General features: G+C 42.3%; 1 protein-coding gene across 5 annotated transcripts in view; it reads right to left on the reverse strand.

Annotated features, from left to right (window-relative positions):
• The window catches only part of CAMKK1 (calcium/calmodulin dependent protein kinase kinase 1), a 362,689-nt gene that overhangs the window by 202,975 nt on the left and 135,546 nt on the right, over positions 1-24,168 (reverse strand). For all 5 annotated transcript variants that reach the window (XM_082244977.1, XM_082244975.1, XM_082244976.1 and 2 more), the window contains exons 3-4: positions 4,378-4,425; positions 3,289-3,342 (exon numbers count right to left, since the gene is read on the reverse strand). In XM_082244977.1, coding sequence (XP_082101103.1) covers positions 3,289-3,342; positions 4,378-4,425 — 102 coding nt within the window. The remainder of the gene's footprint in view (positions 1-3,288; positions 3,343-4,377; positions 4,426-24,168) is intronic.

Consider the following 24,168-nt stretch of genomic DNA (forward strand, 5'->3'; position numbering starts at 1 on the left):
GGTTCACCACAAGATGTAAACCATTGGTGAGCCTCAAAAACAGGAAGGCCAGATTAGAGTTTGCCAAACAACATCTAAAAAAGCCTTCACAGTTCTGGAACAACATCCTATGGACAGATGAGACCAAGATCAACTTGTACCAGAGTGATAGGAAGAGTATGGAGAAGGAAAGGAACTGCTCATGATCCAAAGCATACCACTTTATCAGTGAAGCATGGTGGTGGTAGTGTCATGGCGTGGGCATGTATGGCTGCCAATGGAACTGGTTCTCTTGTATTTATTGATGATGTGACTGCTGACAAAAGCAGCAGGATGAATTCTGAAGTGTTTCGGGCAATGTTATCTGCTCATATTTAGCCAAATGCTTCAGAACTCATTGGACGGCGCTTCACAGTGCAGATGGACAATGACCCGAAGCATACTGCGAAAGCAACCAAAGAGTTTTTTAAGGGAAAGAAGTGGAATGTTACGCAATGGCCAAGTCAATCACCTGACCTGAATCCGATTGAGCATGCATTTCACTTGCTGAAGACAAAACTGAAGGGAAAATTCCCCAAGAACCAGCAGGAACTGAAGACAGTTGAATTAGAAGCCTGGCAGAGCATCGCCAGGGATGAAACCCAGCGTCTGGTGATGTCTATGCGTTCCAGACAGTAATTGACTGCAAAGGATTTGCAACCAAGTATTAAAAAGTGAAAGTTTGATTTATGATTGTTAATCTGTCCCATTACTTTTGGTCCCTTAAAAAGTGGGAAGAACATATACAAACTGTTGTAATTCCTACACTGTTCACCTGGTTTGGATGTAAATACCATCAAACTAAAGCTGAAAGTCTGCAGTTTGTTTCATTTCAAATCCATTGTGGTGGAGTATAGAGCCAAAAAGATTAGAATTGTGTTGATGTCCCAATATTTATGGACCTGACTGTATGTTTGAATGAATGTGTACTGCATATCCCACCTAAAAGGAAATGCTTTAATTGCGGTCGCTTTTTTTAGGTCCCTTATTATGATTATTTTTTTTAATATATATATTTTTGTTAATAAACTGAAGTTTAATATCTTTGTTTTTTAACTTTATGTATACAATATTTGTTTTAAAAATAAACATTTAATAAAGGTTCCAAGAGCACTATGACTAAAGTAGCTTACCTTAACCACTTGCCGACCGCTCACTGAGCTGGTACTGCGGCAAAGTGGCTCGCTATCGTCCAGCGATGTAGACCTACGTCGCTGGACTCCTCCCCTTGTGGGCGGCACGCGCGCGCCGCCTGAGGCTCGCTCCCGCTGTATTCAGTCACAGCAGGAGTCGGGCCAGGGGAGGAGCGGCGGTGATCACCGTTGCTCTTCCCCGATCGTCGGGGATCGAGTGTGGAGATCCGCCCCCTTGGGTAAACAAAGCGGACGGATCTCCTAAGTGACAAACAGTGACAGATTGCAGGATTCAGCATAGCTGAACCTGCGATCTGTGCCTGTGTCACACAGTCCCCTTCCCCCACACACGTTAGTGAGCACCAGGCATACATTAACCCCTTGATCACCAATAAAAGTTAACCCCTTCCCTGCCAGTGTCATTTTTACAGTAACAGTGCATATTTATAGCACCGATTACTGTAGTAATGTCACTGGTACCCCCAAAAGTGTCAAAAATGTCAGTCAAGGGTCCGATCTGTCTGCAGCAATGTTGCAGATTGTTGCAAAAAATTGCAGATCGCCGCCATTACTAGTTAAAAAAATAAAAATAAAAATGACATAAATTTCCCGTAGTTAGTAGCTGCAATAACTTTTGCGCAAACCAATCAAAATACGCTTATTGCGATTTTTTTTTACCAAAAATATGTAGCAGAAAACAAATTGGCCTAAAATGTTAAAACATTTTGGTTTTTACATTTTTTGGGGGGAATTTCATATAAAAAAATTTGAAAAATATTGTTATTTTTTCAAAATTGCCGCTCTTTTTTTGTATATAGAGCAAAAAGTAAAAATCGCACAGGTGATCAAATACCACCAAAAGAAAGCTCTATTTGTGGGGAAAAAAAGGACATAAATTTAATTTGGGTACAGCATCGCACGACCGCGCAATTGTCCATTAAAGTAACGCAGGGCCGAATCGCAAAATATGGCCTGGTCAGGAATGGGGTAAAATCTTCCTGCCTTAAAGCAGTTAAAAATACGCTCATTGAGAATTTTTTTTTTCAAAGACATGTAGCTAAATACATTTTGGCCTAAATATATGACATAAATTGAATATATTGGATATTTTTTAACTGTCAAAGTAGAAAAATATTGTTATTTTTTTTCAATATTGTCGCATTTTTTTATGAATATCGCAAAAAATGAAAAGCGCAGAGGTGATCAAATACCATCAAAAGAAAGCTCTGTTTGTGGGGAAAAAAGGACGTAAATTTTGTTTGGGTACGGCGTTGCATGACCACGCAATTGTCAGTTAAATTCGCACAGTGCCGAATCGCAAAAAGTGGCCTGGACGTACAGCAGGAAAATCCTCCGGTGGTAAAGTGGTTAAGACACAGATGTCCCTTATTTGCATGAGCCATCTGATGAGGGACAAGTCAACCTGTTCTATATGTAAATTGTACCTTAATTTGTAGATCTCATTATAAAACAGGCATTTTTTTTCAACATGTGGAAGATATGAAAGAGCAATGAAAGAGCCATGTTCGAGCTGGATAAAAGCATACCTCCCAATGATCTCAGTTTACCCATGTGACAGCACTGGGCCAATCACCCAGTACCAGTACTGTGTAATAGGAGTAAGGGAAGTAAATCACATCTTCCTTCATAGCTGGAACTACAGGGAATTAGTCCCTGGCAGCTGAAGGAAAGGCAAGTATATGCTACTGGGGAGGTTGCACTAAGCAACCTTAGTGCTTTTTCCTGCAAGAGAAATCCACAGGATAGTTTTAAACCAACAAGCAGGAATAGAAGTAATGAATTCTGAAAGACTTACTTTGGCAAGTGAAAACTACTTTAATGGAATCTCACTGCAGCTGATTGTGTGGCCTAATGCCAAACTTTCTGGTCAGATGATCTCATCTGATGGGGAGAATCAACCAATGAAAACTATTATATTTTGTTTCATCAGAAATCGGATCACCAAATTTACTATAGGTTATGCGATTGATTGTGAAAGACAGAACAGATTTTTTTTTTTTGTTTAACAGAAAACACCCTGTTTCAGAGTAGGGGGATCTCATTTCAATGATAGGCCCATTTTATTCCAAAATTAATATTTTAAATTGCAGTATGTCACAGATCAGATATCACTTACATAATATTTATCATCACTTTGATTGTAGGCAAGCTTTACAACTCCATATGAGCCCTATAACAAACAAAGAACACATTAGTGTTACTACTGCATCAGATTCCACATTTTACAGATTTCACATTGCTAGACATTTGCACAAAGATTATTAACACAAAATTAATTATGCCTCTCAAGAACCTGCTTCTATTTTTAATACTGAATCAATCAATCTTCTGTTCATTGCCACAATAAAGTTCACCAACCATTGGGTGTTCTTAGTGTACAAAGGCCACCAGCTGCCTTATGACATCAACATTTTGAGTTCACATGTTCCAAATTATATTCACAGGTTTTGGTTCTCACAATGCACTTGTTTTGTTGCAGCTAGATATATTACAACATCTCTGAGGTTTGCTTGATACCAAAAGACAGATTACACCAGAATTAGAATATGCTTTAATACTCAGAAACCTCAACAGAAATGATAAAATTACTTGCTCATACTGTATGAGTATAGGAACTCCCCACCCAGTCTTTATACTATGTTTTTAATGAAAATGTTGAAATGTTATTTTGTGTAATATACAATGATGCACTGCTTATATGAAAATTTCCAATATACTGTATCTCTTTTTGTGACCAAAGTAATTCCAGGTGGAAGACATTCAGCAAATTAAAAGAAACAAAAATGACAACTAGGTGCCATCTGCATCTCTCTGCTCATTTACAGTTAACCTCCATCCCCCATCCCACCTCCTTTTTCCCAACTGCACACACCCTTGTGGTTCTTGCTCTTCTTTCCCTACTGATTGGTCAACAAGGTTATGTGCTGGTGTTGACCAATCGGAACCACTCTAACCCATCCTGGCATCCCTAGAAAAAGAACAGTGTGGTTTTCAAATGCACTGGGGGAAACGTATCACCTATGGAGGTAAGTGCAGCATTACCGGGGTGAAAAGGTGAACTTACTTTTTAAATCTAGAAAATATTTATAAATAAGAAAAAAGACTGCATCTGGATCTAAATGCAACTTGTGTTGTCATTCAATTCAGCTAGGCATACAATACAAGACAGATATTTAGGTTTTTTTAACATTTATGGAATACTCACTTTGCCAATTTCACTTTGCAGTTTGTACTGGTTCAACTGCACACAATCCTTAAAAAAAAAAAAAAAAAAAGTCATCAGTCCAGAAAAAGATAGTAACAATATCAGCAAATCAGTATCAGCAAACAACTTTTTTTAAAAAAGAATATAATATGAAAAGGTCAAACCAAATTGTTATCATTTTCTTCATAGCGAGGGCATGGATAATAGGCAGATGACCTTCCAGCTGTGTTGTTGTCCCTACCCTCTCACTTTTATCCTGCAAATTGACAGCCCAGTTTATAAAAGCCACAACATTTTCCCCCAAACAAGTCTACTCAATCGTGGCACACGAATGAGATAAACAGCTCAGCAAAAAGAAAAGAATCAAAGCGGGTCCTGGAAATTAGAAAGACAGAGACACCATAAAAATCAGTTTTTCAGAATAGACCATAGCTATTTCTAAATTTGAACTGCCTTACGCTAACATGGATGAGTTTTGTGAATCAGTATCTCTATTTGATTACATTTGTTATATTCAAAATCCAGTATGGAGAGGTTTAATAAGAAGTAGCAATTTACCAGTAGTTTGTTTAATTAGTTTTTCACAAAGCTATATTACGTACTTGTGCGATTTGGAAGAATTATGAACCTTTTTTTCCATAGGATAAAAATGTCAGTACCTTATTTTTGATCGTCGGGACGTGTAATAAGTACTGGCAGCTTAGCCTGCATATCATCATGATAGACGTCAACCTTTACTGCCTAGGACACTTGTCTGAAGTCTCTGATAAAATAAACTATTCACATGTGGTATCTGTGAAGAGGTTATTAAAGTCCAGTGGTGTCTATCTTTCTACACATTAATTACTCATGACAAAATACAAGCACCTAAATCATTGTTAACAATATCTACAATGATAATTTATGGATCGCTTATTGACTGCTACAATAGCCTCTCAAGTATACTTGACAGTGTCTGGTAGATGATCCATAGCCTTGTATGTAGGTCTTGCTCTGCTTTCCTAAATAAAGATATAGACGGGCTAATGCACACCGGGCATTTACATTTTTCCTATGAATGCCTTTTATTTCTGGCAGGAAAAAGCAGCTTATAAAAAAACAGCTAAAGCTGCATTTTGCATGTGTGTTTTGAGTTAAAGCATTCTATTGGCCAGAATATTAATCTAAATTTATAAAAAATGTATATTATTTTAAATTTAATATAATATATTATTTTAAATTTAATATAATAATATAATATATTATTTGAATTTAAACATTTAAATTATTATAATATTATTTTGGGCATTAGTGTGCATTAGCGTGCAAACGCACCTAAATGCGTCTAGCATTTATTCGCCTCTATGCGCATTAGTTCTCCTCAAAAGCTTCTCTCCTGAATGGGCTGGTGATGTTTTTTTTTTTTTTTTTTTTTTAACATGTTGAACGCACCTCTTCCAATACGTCTGTAAACGCCTATTAGTGCATGGACACAAAGGCTAACATGGAGGTGCATTTACAGGCAGAAAAAAAAAATGCTAAAAGCAGCGATTTTAAACCCAGTGTGCATGAGCCCCTAAGGATGTATGCAGGTTTGAACTACAGATGGCTATAGCAGAGCTTCAGGATGATATTTTAAAAAATACACTACCAGTTAATGCGGTTATTTATCAATTTAAAAAAAAAGGATTTTTGACTTACCTTAAAATCAATTTCTCTGATGTTCAGCTCCTGTCATTTTTGACCATTTGGGTTATACTGCCTCCTACAGGAGTAGGACACCCATGGGCAGTCCCGGGGGGATATACTCCCTCTGCCTGCTATAGTCACTCAGTTTTGTTACAAGCAGTGTCAGGAGAATTATAACTCCACAGAGGGGTGGGTGCTGTGTCCATCAATAAACATAAGAGAAATGGATTTTACGGTAAGTCAAAAATCCAGTTTTCTTTGGGAAGTCCTAAAGCAGTGTTAAACATGAGGGGTGGGGAACAGCAAAAATTCCCAAGGCTAAACATTAGCCAACCAGGCAACAGGGGCTCAACCAAAACAAACTGGAGCCCACCTAAAGAAAACAATACACCCTCAAATAGGATCAGGTTCTCTTACACAGCAACCTGTAAATGCTTGTGGCCAAAGGAAGCATCCGCAGATGCCAACACATCCACCTATAAAACTTTGTAAAAGTGTGCACAGACGACCAGGTGATAACGGAAGGCCCAGAAGACACTGCGCTCCCTAGTAAGAGTGCGCCTTGACAGGTAAAGGAGGAACCTGACCCCTGATGGAATAGGCCTGAACCACCGTCTGTCTGATCCATCTGGAAATGGTTGCAGAGGAAGCAGAAAACCGTTTTGAGGTCCGTCCGTGAGCACAAATAGAGAGTCTGACTTCCTGAAAGACTCTGTAGCTGCTAGGTACACCCTAACTGCCCAGATCACATCCAAGGCATGCAAGCAAGTTCCTTCGGATGTTTAGGCCTGGGACACAGGGAAGGCAACACAATGTCTTCATTCAAATGAAAGTCAGAGACCACCTTAGAATGGAATGATGAACAGGTGCGAAGCACCATCTTATCCTTGTGAATCACCAGATAAGGTGAATGAAAGGATAACACCGCCAGTTCCGACACCCTGGGCACAGAGGTAATAGCCACCAAAAAGGCCACCTTCTGGGACAGCGTAAGCAGGGGAATCTCCTAAATATTACGAAGGAGTGTGTAGCCAAAGGTCATTGGAAAAAGACCACCAAGGCCGATACCTGGCTCTTGATGGTACTCAAGGCCAATTTCTGTTCAATTCCCTGTTGAAGGAAGGTTAAGATCCGAGCCACCAAGAAGGAGCGAGGATGAACCCCAAGAGACTCACACCACGCAATGTACGTCTTCCACATACGATGGTAGAGCTTACTAGAAGTGGATTTCCTGGCTTTTAACAATGTAGGAATCATCGACTCAGATAAACCTCTATCCTTTAGCACCTGGCGTTAAACAGCCAAGCCGTCAAAGCCTGTGACTGCAAAGCAGGATTGAAGATTAGTCCTTCGGACAGCAGATCCTCCCTGAGAGGAAGCTTCCAAGGAACACCGGCAACCAGCCGCACCAGATTAGCATACCAAGCCCGGCGAGGCCAGTCCGGAGCCACTAAGATGACCTAGATCCCTTCTGCCTCGATCCTGCGTAGAAGTCTTGAAATAAGCTTGAGAGGAGGGAAGGCGTACATCAGACGATACTGACCCCACGGGGCCACCAATGAGTCTGTGGCGTCGAGTTTGTCCAGAGGAAGGAGCACTCTAGATACGGTCGAGTCCAGAGTCAGGCCCAAATAGTCCAGCTTTGTGGACAGAACCAGGGCAGACTTCTGAAAATTTAGAATCCAGCTGAACTCCCATGGAGTTCATATTGTAATCTCCAGGTCCGCCACCAGAGCAGATGGAGATGTTGCTCGCAAAAAGGTAGCCCAATACCATGATTCCCCGTTGGCGTAGCAAAGCCAGCACCGAAGCCAACACTTTTGTGAAGACCCAAGGAGTGGAGGAGTCGAGACCAAAGGGCAATGCCACAAACTGATAATGCTCCTCTCCCACAGCAAAGTGGAGAAAACGCTGGTGACTGGCACACATTGGAATGCGAAGGTAAGCATCCTTGATGTCGATAGGGACAAGAAAATCCCCCAGACGCAGGGATGCCACAACCATTGGAATGAACTCAATTCTGAGCTTCTGTACCCACACAAAGCTCCTTGAGGTCCAGGATTGGACACACTTTGCCTTCCTTCCCGAGGACCCTGAACAGGTTTGAGTAAAAACCCCAAAAATGTTCTGAAGTCGGAACAATCACCCTTTGAAGGAACAGGTCTTGTACCGCCCCAAACAGACCCTGTAACCGGTCTGCGGGCGGGAGCAGGTAGTGTGGAACAAACCTTGTTGGGGAACAAGAGAGAAGTTTGATTTTGTAACCGGATTGAATAACTTTGTGGACCCACCTTTCGTGCACCAGGGAAGTCCACGGGTCCCGAAACCAGTGAAGACTCCCCCCCCCACCCCTGATATAGGTGGGGCGCATCTTCATGCTAAAGCTCGCTCTCGGCTTGCCAGACCAGGTTAGTTTTGACCTGCCAGAGGAGGCCCTGGAAGGCTTCGAGTCCTTGTCAGTCGATGCTGAGGGACGAAAAGCTTCTTATGAGCCGAGTATGAAGGTCCAGGTCTACGACGAGGTTCCTTACCCTTAAAAAAACCTGTGGAAGAAAGGTACTCTTCCCCCCTGTGAGACCTTTAATGATGTCATCCAGGGTAGCTCCAAACAGATGATCTCCTTGAAAGGGAAGATCAGTCAAGGCATTCTTAGAAGTCTGGTCCACGGACCAGCATTTAAGCCAAAAGACATGTCTAAGAACCAACGCAAAAACAAAGAGGCGAGCCATCAGGGGAGCCGCATCCAAGGAGGCATCCTTGATAAACTGCAGCCCCTGGGCCAGCTCAGCAAAGGCAGGAGGAGTTTGTTCACCCTCCAGGTCACTGCGTAGGAGTTTAGCCCACTCGGTCAGAGTTTGCGACACTAGGGCAATGGTAAATACCAGACTCATTGCCAAACCTGTTAATGTGTACATAATGTGGGCCACAGCCTCCACCTTCCAGTCAGCCGTATCCTTAAAGGCTGACCGGAGGGATCCTTAAAGGCTGGGGACTGGAATTGTGGATGCCTTGTTTAACCTGGAAACCGGAGGGTCCACCACCAGTGGCACAGTCCACTTCTTAAGAAGGGACTCCTCATAGGGGTAACCCCACAGGGACGCTTTGGTCGTCCCCACTCTTTAACAACAACTCTGTCAAAATAGGAGGGGAAAGGAAACACCTTTGCTGCACTGGAGTGCCAAAGGGTACCTGCGGCTCCGTTGTAGCTTCAGCCGCGTCCTCCATCTTCAGGGTCTCACGCAAAGATACAATCAGTGCATCTGTGATAATATGTCCAGAAAAAGTCCAAAATATATAATATCGCTGAATCAAACAGAAAAAGTCCAAAACTGCAACCGAAAATCTACAGGTGCAAATAATGAGTGTAATTACTGCTTACCAGATGCAGCAGTATTGTGAGCCTTGAGTATATATGGCCAAGCCGGATGAAGATCTGTGGGGGATTCCTCACCAACGGTAGCCGACCCAGGAGCACAATTATGTGGATGTTGGAGTAAAAAACAAAGACATAGCGTGATACTGTATATTGAAGATATGCTATATCACTCCCGTGTGTATCAGGAAAGGAAAGTGCTGATAGAAACCACCACCATCATAGGCAGCTTACCAGAATAAGAAATATATGAGGCAGATCTTTCAGTACAGTCCCAAATGAATGGAATATTAAACCGTGAGATGAGCCACCACCATATTCACAATCTAATTACCAGATTTGTGCAGGTATATCAGGTGTAAGGTAACCAACTCAAATGAACTCGTGACCCCGTTAGAACCGTCACCATATATCCCCGCTTACCAGAAGTAGGCAATGTAAATGCATATATCACACATCCGGATGACACTGGGTAAAAAATCCTGTCCCCTGTGAATGGTCCGGTCCCTTTTTCAATGAGGCTGACCCACGAGTAAGGCTCCGGTGTTCACATATAAATGATAATGGAGAATCCCATAGTGTAAAACCATTTATTTTAAGAACAAATAAAAAGGAATGCACTTACAAGAAAGCACGAAATGTAGCGCTGAATCAAAGCTGCCGGCCGGACAGCTTCAAACACCCGCCTGAGCGTCTCGTAGAGGTGACGTCAGCACGCCGCGACCGACGTACGTTTCGTCAAAAACTGACGTTCTCAAGGTTGCAGTTTTGGACTTTTTCTGTTTGATTCAGCGATATTATATATTTTTGGGACTTTTTCTGGACATATTATCACATATGGTTCTTGTAACTTAGCGCAGCTTCCCTCACTTATTGTTTTCCTGGATGTTTGTCACATATTAAGTTGCTGCTATTCTTTTTCTTTGATATCTAGCGCAGTTTTCCCCTTTTTCAATCAGTGCATCTACCAGCGCCTTTTCAACCCCAACCGCGCTGGCAGCACCACCCATTTGCTAAGCACAAGGCACAGAGGACCCCACTGCTGACCACCACCCGCTGATACAGGCACCTGCAAGCACCCGGAAATACTGCACTACAAGTGCGGGATCAGGAAGCTAAATGATCCAGAAGTCAGCACCAGGGGATAAGGAGGGGCTCCCACCGCCGACATTGCCATGGCCGCCATGATTGGCAATGGAAAACCACAAGAACTGGCTGCTAGACTACACAAACATAGCCGCCGTGTATAGAAATACATAGGCTATAAAAAATGGTGGCCCCACACAGGCAGGATGGGGGACCTAGCAAAAGCCCTTACCAGGTACAACATCCCCCCCGTGCACAATCGATCATCTGCCCGCCATCGCCATTAGCGCCCTGCCCCCACCCCAGGAAGGTGGCCAGACCACACAAATACATCCCTAGAGTATGAGGAGGGGGGGCAGGATGAGGGGACTTGACAAGGAGGGGAATCTGGGGGTCCGACCATCCCAAAGAGGGGCCCACATCCACCCCAACCCAGGGGCAGATGGGGACAGCTACTCACCATACCAGGAACCAGATGGGCACCGCTCCAGACAGATCCTCCTCTCCATCTTTTTTTATTTCATACGGACCTCAGCACTCTGCTGTTCTTTTTCTTCTGCATTAAAGTGGTTGTTAATTTTGTTGCACAATACAAAAAGCCTATAATAAGGCTTACCTGTACATAGTTACATAGTTTGCGAGGTCGAAAAAAAACACCAGTCCATCCAGTTCAACCTATGATGTGTGTGCGTGTTTGCTGTTAACCATACATTGTATACCCCTGAATGTTGTGGTCTTTCAAGCGGAGTTCCACCCTGGATTTTTTTTTTTTTTTTTTAATACCCCCGGGACAGTCAGGGCTAGTGCATTCCACAATGGCTAGCCTCTGATCTGTCCCGGGTTGCACTTACCTGTTAGGACAAATACTTACCTTGCAAACGTCTTGTCCAGCGCTGCCATCTCAGATGTGGGCAGCTTGAAGCCAGCGAGATCCTTTTCGGCGTCTTCTTCCGCCTTCTTTGGTCCCACGATGCTCTGCGCCGGCCCCGACGTCACTTCCGGGTCGCGCGCGTCATCCCTCTACAGCTTCTGGGCATGCCCAGAAGCTGTTTAGAAGGGGATGACGCGCGCGACCCGGAACTGACGTCGGGGCCGGTGCAGGCGCAATGATTCCTGGGAGCTATGACGTCCAGCTCCCAGGAATCATTGCAGAGCCAGGAAGTGACGACGGGCCGCGGCCGAGGAAGGAGGAAGAAGGAAGTAAGGTAAGTATTTTTTCTTCGCTACGAGGTAAGTAAAAAAAAAAAAAATATGCGATTATCCATTTCTTTTTCAGGTGACCCGGAGCGAGAAGATGGAGGTAAGTATAAAAATAGGGTGGAACTCCACTTTAAGGTGCCCATCTAATAGTTTTTTGAAACTATCGATGCTCCCTGCTGATACGACTGCTTGTGGAAGAGAATTCCACATCCTTACCGCTCTGACAGTGAAGAACCCCTTACGTATTTTAAGGTTAAACCGTTTTTCCTCAAGTTTTAGTGAGTGGCCATGTGTCTTATTGTATTCCCTTTCTCTGAAAAGTTTGTTCCTTATGCTAGGGTCGCCAGTACAGTATTTGTACATTGATATCATATCCCCCCTCAATCGTCTCTTCTCCAGAGAGAGTAAGTTCAGTGCTTGTAGTCTTTCCTCATAGCCGATGCCCTCCATTCCCCTAATTATTTTTGTTGCCCTTTTCTGGAGATCTCTCCAGTTCCAGCACATCCTTTGTGAGCACCGGTGCCCAGAACTGGACAGCATACTCCAGATGTGGCCGGACCAGAGTCCTGTAGAGTGGGAGAATAATCTCTTTATTTCTGGAGTGAATCCCCTTTTTTATACATGCCAGTATTCTGTTGGCTTTTCTTGCAGCAGCTTGGCCTGCCAAGCCTGTTTTCCACCAGTACCTCCAGATCCTTTTCCATCCTAGACTCACCCAGAGGTTTCCCCCCCAGTGAGTAGCTTGCTTTCGTGTTTCTGACGCCCAAGTAAAATTACTTTACATTTTTCAACATTAAACCTTACTAGTAGATACTGTGACTATCTTCTAAACGTGCATAGTTTAGGAGATATTCAGAGTGCATGCAGCTGATGACGTCATCGCCGCATGCGCTCTGAAGGTCCAACTTACTGTCCCGGACCTTCAGAGCCTGTGCCGAAAACAGGCGGCTCCTGCACACATGCGCAGGAGTGACGCTATCATGGCTCTTGCCACTCACAGCGCCAGAGCCCACAAACCCTGAAGAAACCCTGGGGAAGAAGTCTACTAGCTCATTATGCCTTTGTCTTACAGGTTTTTTTTTTTTTTTCATCCATGGGAAATCTCCCCAATGGGACACACATAACAAAAAACCTGACAGGGGTTATAACCCTCTTGTACTCTTATCAAAAACAAAAAAAAGTTTTGCCTCTACTTCTACTTTAACCACTTGCCGACCAGTCACGTTGACTGTACTGCGGCAAAGTGGTTCGTTATCGTCTGGCGACGTAGACCTACGTCACCAGACATTCCCCTCTCTCAGCGGCGCTGCCGGAGGCTCGCTCCCGCTGTATGCAGTTACAGCGGGAGTCGGGCCAGGGGAGGAGCGGCGGTGATCACCGCAACTATTCCCCGATCGTCGGGCAATCGAGTGTGGAGATCCGCCCGCTTGTGTAAACACAAGCGGGCGGATCTCCTAAGTGACAGGCAGGGTCAGATTGCAGGGTTGAGCATAGCTGAACCTGCAATCTGTCCCTGTGTCACTCAGTCACCTCCCCCCACACAAGTCAGTAAGCACCAGGCATACATTATTCCCTCCCTCTCCAATAAAAATTAACCCCTTCCCTGCCAGTGTCATTTTTACAGTAGTAATAGTGCATATTTATAGCACTGATTACTGTAGTAATCTCACTGGTACCCCCAAAAGTGTCAAAAATGTCAGTCAAGGGTCCGATCTGTCTGCTGCAATGTCGCAGTCCCACAAAAAAAAAAATCGCAGATCGCCGCCATTTTAACACTCGTTAAAAAAAAAAACCCACCAAAAATGACAGAAATCTTTCCCTTAGTTAGTAAACGCAATAACTTTTGAGCAAACCAATCAAAATACGCTTATTGCGATTTTTTTTACCAAAAATATGTAGCAAAAAACAAATTGGCCTAAATATGTAGCAAAAAACAAATTGGCCTAAAATGATAAAAAAATTTGATTTTTAATTTTTTTTTGGGGGGGGGGGGGGGGAATTTCATATAACAAAATGTGAAAAATATTGTTATTTTTTCAAAATTGTCGCTATTTTGTTTTGTTTATAGCACAAAAAGTAAAAAATCGCACAGGTGATCAAATACCACCAAAAGAAAGCTCTGTTTGTGGGAAAAAAGGACATAAATTTTGTTTGGGTACGGCGTTGCATGACCGCGCAATTGTCAGTTAAAGTCGCACAGTGCCGAATCGCAAAAAGTGGCCTGGACGTAAGACAGCAAAATCCTCCGGTGGTAAAGTGGTTAAGCTACTTTAGTTCATCCTGGCCGCCTTTAAACTACTTTAGTTCATTATATACCTCTGGTTTTTACAGGTTTGCAAAAATAATTGGTCACTGTGTGTAATAAACAGAAAGAGTGGACCTTTATCAAAGAAAGAGAGAAAGCTGCACTGCTTGGAATTAAAACTCAAATGTGAATGCAGGAATAAATTTAGAACTCCAAGAAAGTTAGGGGAATAAAATTATTTTTCCATGTTTCAAACATTTTCTAATATGCCTGATCTGCTCTGTATGGCTAGCACAAGAAGGCCCTGTTTTATTGGATCCTTTTACAGGCGATCAGCCTTGTATTCATTTTAAATTTACTAAATTAAATTAACTGGCTTCAACTGTTGCATGCATTTTTTCATTAGTAAGATTGGATTCAAATCCCATGCACTGTGTTTGTGCACTGAATGCATTTCAGTTGATGGGTTCATAGCTGGAGACAAAATACTTTACTTTTCTATCCCTAATGTGCATTGTAGCACTTTCAAACAGGGATCACACCTTTTCCCCATGACGTACACTTTAACAGCTGCAGAAATAATATAAGCCATCAGCTATAACAATGACTGAGCTTTATTGTTTAGATAAAAGTGTTGGCCACAAAAGTAGTGCATTGTTTTCAGTGGGTCAGCCAACACATAGGTTTCATTGTGAAATGGAGAAGAAAATAATAACCATTGTGTGCAGAGAGCACTGCCTGCCTATTGATAGGCAAATATGACTGCTGATGTGCATATATAATTTAAAATTTTATTACAGGACACGGAGGCTCTTATCATGCTCTTTCTTTATTCCTCAGCATCAAAGAAAGGATATCAAGGAATTCAAAGAAAAAAAAAAGAAAAAAAAACAGCATGTACCCAAAAGGGTTAACCACATATAACATTTTATCCAATGAGAGTGTTCCTAGTACAATAAAGCCCCATGTGACCTTAAGCCAATCTTTGCTGCTGCCTCCTCAGTTAAGTACAATTTTCATATCTCTGTCTTCACTTGGGCAATTTCTAAGTACTGTATATATTTTCAGTATTTTTCCACAGTTTTTCTCACCCTTCCCCCTCCTCTGGTCGGTTTGTTTATTTTCCGACCATTTTTTCTGTTTACTTATTGTAGCCTCGGGTCTGAGGTGGGATTAAGCCAAATGGATGGCTCAGATGCTGGGCAGCTTACTGGCGCTCCCAGGAGCTCATACCTGAGGGAACACTCTGTGAGCTTGCTTGCATTTATTTTGTGCCTTGCTTTTATCACAAATTGGGCCTGATAGACTTATCCTTTTCCATCGCACTCCCCAAGGAGTGAAAGTCTCCTCTCACGGCAGCAGGGCTCATATTTTTCCGGTTACTAGTGAAGGCTTTCCCTTTTTCTGAGACCCTTATAGTGTTGGGTCCTATAGATAATGGTTTCTGTCCACTTGTGGGAAGTAATTACTGTGCCATGCAGTCAAGTACAGAAGTGGAAGCTTCCACTACCGTTTTTTTTACCACTGCCACCAAAACCCTTTCGCCCCTAACAGTGTCCAGGCCACCCACAATAGATGAAGCATCACAGGAGCAATTGAACTCTGAGGAGTTTCATTCACTCCTAGGCACTACAATGGCTAAGTCTGTGAAGCAAGCCATCTTTACTGCTATGGCGGCCATGTCAGATCATCTGTCCCACACAATCACTCATGCCCTTATGTCCATCTAACAACCACCTACTCTCGTTCCTAACCCCCCTGAGAGTAAGCCTGTGGCCCCCAGTGGGCGTAAATCCACCAAAAAATCTCATCATGTGGATGAGGATACCTCCAAAAATTTATGGACGGACAGGGTACGTCCTGTCACAGAGGATGTGGTTGCACCACAACTAAAAGCTCCCCACGGGCAAAATTGGTGAGGAACTGGAAGAGGGCAAAAGCCCTAAATCGAATCGGAGTTGGAACAATAGGAGGCACTGAGCCCGATGTCCGATGAGGACTCTTACGACTCCAATGTTTATTCTCCTGAGCATGACTCTTTGCACGTACCTGGGGATGACCCCAAAGATGGGGTATATGGCTCCACCCTTCTTGACCCAGATACCTTGCAACATCCGAGATCCTCAGAGTGGTACCCCCTAGATCACATGGCAAAATTCATTGCTGCTCATATTAGGAAACCACTTGATAAGGTGGCACAGAACAAGCTCCGGGCAGAATGCCTGCGCCTCACAATTCCTGATATGGCTTGGGTTACCCCTGATGTCGATCCAAAAATTGCCCAATTTTTGGGCAAATCAGGTTGGAGGGCCAAGAAAGGCCTGGATTTTTTTTTTGCGGAACTGCCAGGATAAAATCCTAGTTGTCCTTGGACCGAGTGCAAAGATATTCGACATGGTTGAAAAAGCATTAGCAAGAGGTACACCTGCAGAACTAATAATATATTTGGACGTTATCCTCATCATGGCACAGGATCCTCACCTGCTCCACAAACACCTGTCTTGGATAAGGACAGGACAATCTAGGTTTCCTAATCAATTGGGAAAAGTCAGTCCTCAAACCCTCTCGGTCAATTGAATTTCTAGGATTCACCAAAGACTCCACGAATGGAGCACTCCTACTGCCAACATCCAAAGTCATGTCCATCAAAAAGGAAATCTGTAAGATGTTAGCACGTCCTGTTCTTACCCTGAGGCAACTGGCCAGGATTATCCACCTTCTCCCAGCTTCAATCCAAGCTATATTTCCTGGCCCGCTGCACTACAGAGCACTTCAACCTCTGAAGGCCAAGTACTTTTGCTTGGGTCACTCTTATTCAGACTCTGTTCCTCTCGACTGCACAGCCAAAGAATAACTCATGTGGTGGCTACAACACATGGAGGCATGGAACGGGCACACAATCTTCGGAATCACCCCAGACTTCGTAGTGGAATCAGATGCAAGTACGCTCGGCTGGGGCACACACTGCGGGCCCACCAACCACGGGGGGGGGGGGGGGGATGGTCCCTGGAGGAACAGGAACTACATATCAATTGCCTCAAACTGCTAGCAAGCTCATTTGCCCTACGGAGGCTCTTAGGTGTATCGACCAACTGCTCCAACCTGTTGTTACGCATGGACAATGTATCAGCGGTTTGTTACATCAACCTTCTTGAGGGACGAAGTCAACAGTTTTAGCAGATCAAGCAAAGGCATTCTGTCAATTCTGTCTGGATCACAATATTTTGGTACAGGCGGAGTACATTCCATAGTGGCAGATTGGAATTCCAGAAAACTACAAGATTCCAGCGATTGGCGACAGAACACTTCCATCTTCAGTCATTTACAGTCACTTTGGGGCCCCTTAGATATCGACCTGTTCGCATCACGTTTGAACTAGCAACTACCGAAGTTCTTCAGTTGGAGACCAGATCTAGAAGCTCTAGCGACAGATGTTTTTCTTCAACCGTGGCCGAATACTCGCTATTATGCCTTTTCCCCTTTCTCTCTTATTGCTCTGACTCTATTACATCTCAGGTGTTACCAGATCTCCTTGATCCTCATGTCTTCTTTCTGGAGGACTCAACCATGGTTCCCTACATTCATGGAAATGTCCATAGACTTTCCGAGGTTACTATCAGTATTCTCCAACCCCTTACTGGACCCCAGCGGGAAATCATATCCCGTTCTACTCCAGGTACATCTCAAGCTATTGGCATGGCTCTTTTTCGGGGACTCTGTTTCCTCCCAAATGTTCCACAAGAAACTCTGGACCTCCTGGCGAGAGCTTGGGCTCCAGGAACAAGAGGATCCTACTTACATGCCTGGTTGGTGCAAGGACCTGGTTGGTCCTGAGGAAGACGAGCGTGTGTCTGGTCGAAAAGTCTAAATAAATTCTTCATTGTGCATTCACCTTTCAAGACCAGTGAGTGCTGCTCTCTTTTGGATTATAATTATAAATTACAATAGGAAGAAGGCTTAATATATATACACACACAGTTGTATTCAAAATTATTCAACCCCCAATGCTGTAAAGGGTTTTAGGGAATTTAGTGTACATTTGTAATTGTATTCAGAATTAAATCCTACAAGGACTTCTTAAAGAACCATATGCAACTAAAATGACATCAATTGGTTTTGTAATATAGTAGTAAATGTTTTTTTGTGAATTCTTCATTGACACAATTATTCAACCCCTTAAAGACTACCACTCTGAAGAACAGAGGTTCATTGAAGTGTTTTCAATCAGGTATTGAAAACACCTGTGGATGTCAGGGAGCGGCAATAAAGCCTAATAAGCACCAATTAGGCAGCTTTAAAATGACTGTGATACTCAGCTCCTTCTAGACATTTACTGGTGTGGTTACAAACATGGTGAAGTCAAGAGAATGGTCCAGGAAGACAAGAGAAGAGGTGATTACTCTTCACAGAAAGGGCAATGGCTATAAGAAGATTGCAAAGATGTTAAACATACCAAGAGACACCATAGGAAGCATCATTCGCAAATTCAAGGCAAAGGGCACTGTTGAAAAGCTACCTGGTCGTGGTAGAAAGAAGATGCTGACTTCGACTGCTGTGCGCTACCTGAAGCGTAGAGTGGAGAAAAGTCCCCGTGTGACTGCTGAGGAACTTAGAAAAGATTTGTCAGATGTGGGTTAGAGCTGCACGATTCTGGCCAAAATGAGAATCACGATTTTTTAGCTTGGAATAAAGATCACGATTCTCTCACGATTCTCTGTGTAACAAAAAAAAAAATTGGGATAACTTTACTGTTACGTTTTTTTTTTTTATTCATTAAAGTCTATTAATTGCGTTTGAAAGACTGCTGCGCAAATACAGTGTGACATAAAATATTACAACAATCGCCATTTTTTTTCTGTAGGTCTCTGCTAAAAAAATATATAAAATGTTTGAGGGTTCCAAGTACTTTTCTAGCAAAAAAAAAATGATTTTAACTTGCAAGCAACAAGTGTCAGAAAAAGGTCCAGTCTTTAAGAGGTTAAACTTCCTTTCTCCCTGGCAGAGGGAAGGAAAAGATACAATGTAATCATTTTTGTTTATAGTTACTGGGAGACCAATGCTGATAGGCGTTTGCCGGGAGGCTTTTTTTCTTTTTTTTTCCACAGCTGTTCTCTCTGCTATGCAGCTATGCAAAGAATCGAGCATATTTCAGGTTTAGATCGTCAGGGGGGGTGAATCGAGATCGCGATTTTAATACGATTAATCGTGCAGCTCTAATGTGGGTACTGAAGTTTCTGCTCAAACAATACGGCGCACACTGCGTAATGAAGGCCTCCATGCCAGAACTCCCAGGCGCACCCCCTTGCTGTCTCCAAAGAATAAGAAGTGTCGACTGCAGTATGCCAAAAGTCATGTGGACAAACCACAGAAGTTTTGGGATAGTGTTCTGTGGACTGATGAAACAAAATTAGAACTGTTTGGGCCCATGGATCAACGCTATGTTTGGAGGAGGAAAAACAAGGCCTATGAAGAAAAGAACACCTTGCCTACTGTGAAGCATGGCGGGGGGTCAATCATGCTTTGGGGCTGTTTTGCTTCTGCAGGTACAGGGAAGCTTCAGCATGTGCAAGGTACCATGAATTCTCTTCAGTACCAGGAGATATTGGATGACAATGTGATGCAGTCCGTCACAAACCTGAGGCTTGGGAGACGTTGGACCTTTCAACAGGACAATGATCCCAAGCATACCTCCAAGTCCACTAGAGCATGGTTGCAGATTAAAGGCTGGAACATTTTGGAGTGGCCATCACAGTCACCAGACTTAAATCCGATTGAGAACCTCTGGTGGGACTTAAAGAAAGCAGTTGCAGTGCACAAGCCTAAGAATGTGACTGAACTGGAGGCTTTTGCCCATGAGGAATGGGCGAAGATACCCGTAGATTGCTGCAAGACACTTGTGTCAAGCTATGCTTCACGTTTAAAAGTGGTTGTAACTGTAAAAGGATGTTGTACTAAGTACTAAGATTAAATGTCACTTGGGGGTTGAATAAAACTGATGATGATGTGAGCACAGAAAAGACATTTGTGGTTATTTCATTATAAATGTTATGTTATATTTGTCTGACCTACACGTGCCTCTTTGATTTAATTGTAAGCAGGATGACTGAATGATCAACAATGTCAAACTGGCCAAAACAATAAATTTCAGTGGGGGTTGAATAATTTTGAATACAACTGTATATATATATGTGTGTGTATATGAAAAGATTTCCTTCAAGCCTGATATATAAAATACTTATAAATATTTAACCACTTTAGGACTGCTCACTGTGCTGCTACTGTGGCACAGTGGTAGCCCTGTGTCCAGCGACGTAGACCTACGTCGCTGGACTCCTAGCTGTCTCGGCGGCACGCACACGCGCCGCTGGAGGCTCACTAAACACAGCGGGAGTCGGGCCGGAGGAGGAGATGCGGTGATCACTGATTGAAATTAAATTAAATGTCCCAAATTTGTACGTAATCCAACAGTGCCCCCCGGTGATTGTTCAAAGTTGTGTCCGAGTTATAGAAACTTGGCAAATAAGCCCCTTTTTTATGTATTTTTCCTATGAAAAAAAAGGATCCCCGTCTACATTTCCCATAGGATAAAAGTTTCATGATAGTTAGAGACAGGAGAGAATTGAACAGACCGAGAAAGGAGTAAGATGCTTTGAAGGAGATTCTGGGACACTGATGGGTGACATTTAAAGCTGAGGCTACACAAGCGTGACATCCCAGGCAACAGAAATAGAAGTTTGTTTGGTAAAGTAAATATTTCTATTTTTCCTACAAGCAATTAATTTGCCTTATACACCTGACTGAACCATTCTTACACTTAAACTTATAGCATCAAGATTTGAATTTAGACTATTCTAACTGCAGTATGATTGGTTTAATTTTTCTTATCTTGGAATTTTGGCTAATTTTAGCCATAGTAAATGGGTCAGTTATGATGCATTCTTAATAATAGATTAACCTAATAGAAGTATATTTTACCAAAGACTATCTGGACTTTTAACAAGTCAGTGCATGGTGTAACAAGTTTTGTCCATGCATTTTTTTTAAACATTGCATTGTGAACATCTGTTGGCTGAGAGAAGTCACGTGTCAAATCTGTTAGATTGGTTGCCATCTTTTGTGCACTCTTGGTAGGTTATTAATCATATTCTAGTAGTCATTTGTTTTGGTTACCTTGATATTCTGTAATAATATTCTTTAGTAAGTCCAATACATGAGCAGCGCTAATTAAAAGGGTGACCCCTCTTAAAAGAAAAAAGTCAGTGAAGAAGCAAAGTCCATGCTGCAAGGATCAATAATCAAACGACAGATGCAGACTTCCACCACACCCCGTGACCCCTAGGGCAATGCTCACTCACCGTACTTAGAAGGTAAAAATCGCCTTAGAAATAATAAGATCAGCCAGGTCAGTCGTCAGATCCTCAGAATCATCGGTATCCAAACCAAACCTCTCCCCATTCACAGATCAGGGACTTACACAGGCACGATCTCCAGGCTCATCAAATCAGTGTGTGCAGAGCGAGATAAAAGATAGAGGGCTCATAGGGTAGTATGTAAATACAATTTTATTCACTACTCAGTCCCCAAACCAATCCCCCACTCTATGCACTCACATTTAAAAAAGATATTAAAAGCATGAATGTACACAGCCGTAGCGCTGGGAGGCTCACCGCTCACCAGTCCTCTCCTGCTCGTCAGCCGCAAGAGGATGAAAGAGAGACGACTCAGGCGCTCGATACCATGTTGCAGTCTGGGTGGCCGCACGCTCACTCCCCGACATGTTTCGTCACTACAGTGACAGTAACAGTGTAGGGGAGATCAGCGTGAAGAGAGAGGCCACTAAACTGGACTGTGTCATAAACAGTTATTACACTGTAACAAGAGTTAAAATTGCTCTAAATCAAAACAAGTTATTCATTTTATATGTCGATTCCTTTATCTGCTCATTGTATAACAGCTTAGCAAACCAAAATAAGCTACGTGTTATGCAATGTTGCTGAGAGATTTATACCGCCAGCACACACAGCACATGTAGTGCAAACTTTAATATAATCATTATGATCATAACCTACAAAGAGTGCATGTTTTTACAGCTGAGAATATGACTATCATTCAATGCAATGTATTTGCATTATGTTACATGAGGTATCTGGTTCAATAAAAGCATAGCATTGTAAATTGAACAAACTACATAATCAAAATTGCAAAGGATGCATTTTAATTTGTAAAATTGGTTTGGTACTCTACTCTAGACTTGTGTCTTGAGAAAATTATTTTTGCTTTTTTGGCATTTGATTTCTGTGCTAACCAAGTGTTGATTCATAACCAGACACTTCTTATTGGCTGTCCAGCAGCAGAGTCCTCTCAGTGATGAGATTAGCTGGTACAGGCACATCTACATCACTGTATTAACAGTCCCCCTGACTCCAGAAACGACGCTGGCAAGGGGCTGGGATGGTGGACTTAGATGAGTAAGCCATTGCTTCAACAAGGTAAGTAAACAAGAAGTCTGAATGGCTGATGGGTGGAAATGGGCTATTTTTTTCCTGGAGATGATCTTTAGGTTTTTAGCATGCGCCTGTAGATAACTTAACTAATAGACAGAGGAAGACACAGTGGTGACATATCAGGTGGCAGATGAAGCCACAGTGCAAAGAGGGGGATCAGCTATTTAACACACCTCAAATGTGTTAGATAGCAGTGGCAGCTCCACAAGAAAGTGAATTTCAACATCTTTTACAGGCTTTATCTGTTTTGTTTTATTTTATCCCAATGAAGAGTTCACTTAATGCCAAGAAACATAAAATGATAATTTAAGTACAGTACAGTAAAAAGGTTCATATAACTTTTTTTCTTTAAAGGTTTGGAATGATTAAGGGATACTCTACTCTGTCAGGTTTTCATTGCTGCAATCACCAGGGAGTTGTACCCCATTTGTCTTGGTGACCACTGTCATTGAGACAGAAATGTATAATAAAAACTTTAGATTTTGTACTGGGATGGGAAGTGCTTTGAAGGGAACTGTCTGGGGAGTTTTCTTCACTTCTGGGTAGCTTTCCTTTCACTTCCTCTTGTCACTCCTGAATAGTAATGGAAAGGGAATCACCAGTTACAGACTGAGAGGAAAAAGTTTCCTTAGTACTATATACAAAATGAGAAAAAAATATTGGCTAGATACACCCATCAGCCCATGTTTATAACAAATTTTCACTTTGCCATTCTGGTGCATTAATGCTCACTGCATTAGGGCAGTTCATTCAAATGGAGGGACATGCAGCATTTTTCTAACTCGGTATTTAAAAACACATCGTAGTATCTTACTGTGCTTTGTAGCTGCTGCACTGCATGAACATCAGAGATGTGTTGATTAAATGACTCTGCAATGGACTAACACGCGCACGGTGGTGGTGCTGGTTATTGCAATGGACCAGAATGGATATATGTAAAGTAAACAAGAGTGTTTGAGTCATTGATGACCAATATAAAACCCTAGTACAAAGTCAACTGTTTATCAAGTGCTATTTGAGTCTTTTTCAGGTGCTTAACGTTTTATATGCATATACCAACATGTACTCATCATGTACATTTTTCATGTTTACAGTTTTGGTGTACATTGGGGTAATAACTTTCATTGACTAAATTCTTTCAAGCAAACAATGTGAACTTTAAATATTAAATATTGTACTTTCAAAAGAAACCATCTGCTATGAAATGAACATTACATAGCCTACATTATTACTCAATAAACCCCTTCCACTGTACTAATGTCAGTTTGGTTTACAAGACATACAGTATATTGTCTGCCCATTAGGCAATCTCCTTAGGCTCCATGCCCACTAGCATTTTTTTAAGCTCCTAGAAGCTTTTATTAGCATTTTTTTTTACTAGAAGCTAAATAGTGTTATCCTTTGTGCCCATTCATACTACTTTAGGCTATTAGCATTTTTTGAGCTTCAGCTTCTAGGAGCAGAAATAAAAATTGTTTTTGTAGAGTTTCTTGGAGTGCTTTTCCAGCAGAAAAAAAAGCTAAATGCTCCTAAGTGCTTCTAAATGCTACTAAAATACTTCTAACAGCTTTTTTTTTTTTTTAGCTTTTTTTTCATGTACTGCAAAAACGCTATTAAAATGCTAATTCTTCTAAAAGCTACTAAAATGCTACTAGAAGCTGGCATAAAAATACTATTATAAGCACATCCAGCATTTTTTTCTAGGTTTCTTTTTT

Source organism: Pelophylax lessonae, assembly GCF_965119305.1.
Source record: "Pelophylax lessonae genome assembly, chromosome: 2".
Lineage (NCBI taxonomy): Eukaryota > Metazoa > Chordata > Amphibia > Anura > Ranidae > Pelophylax > Pelophylax lessonae.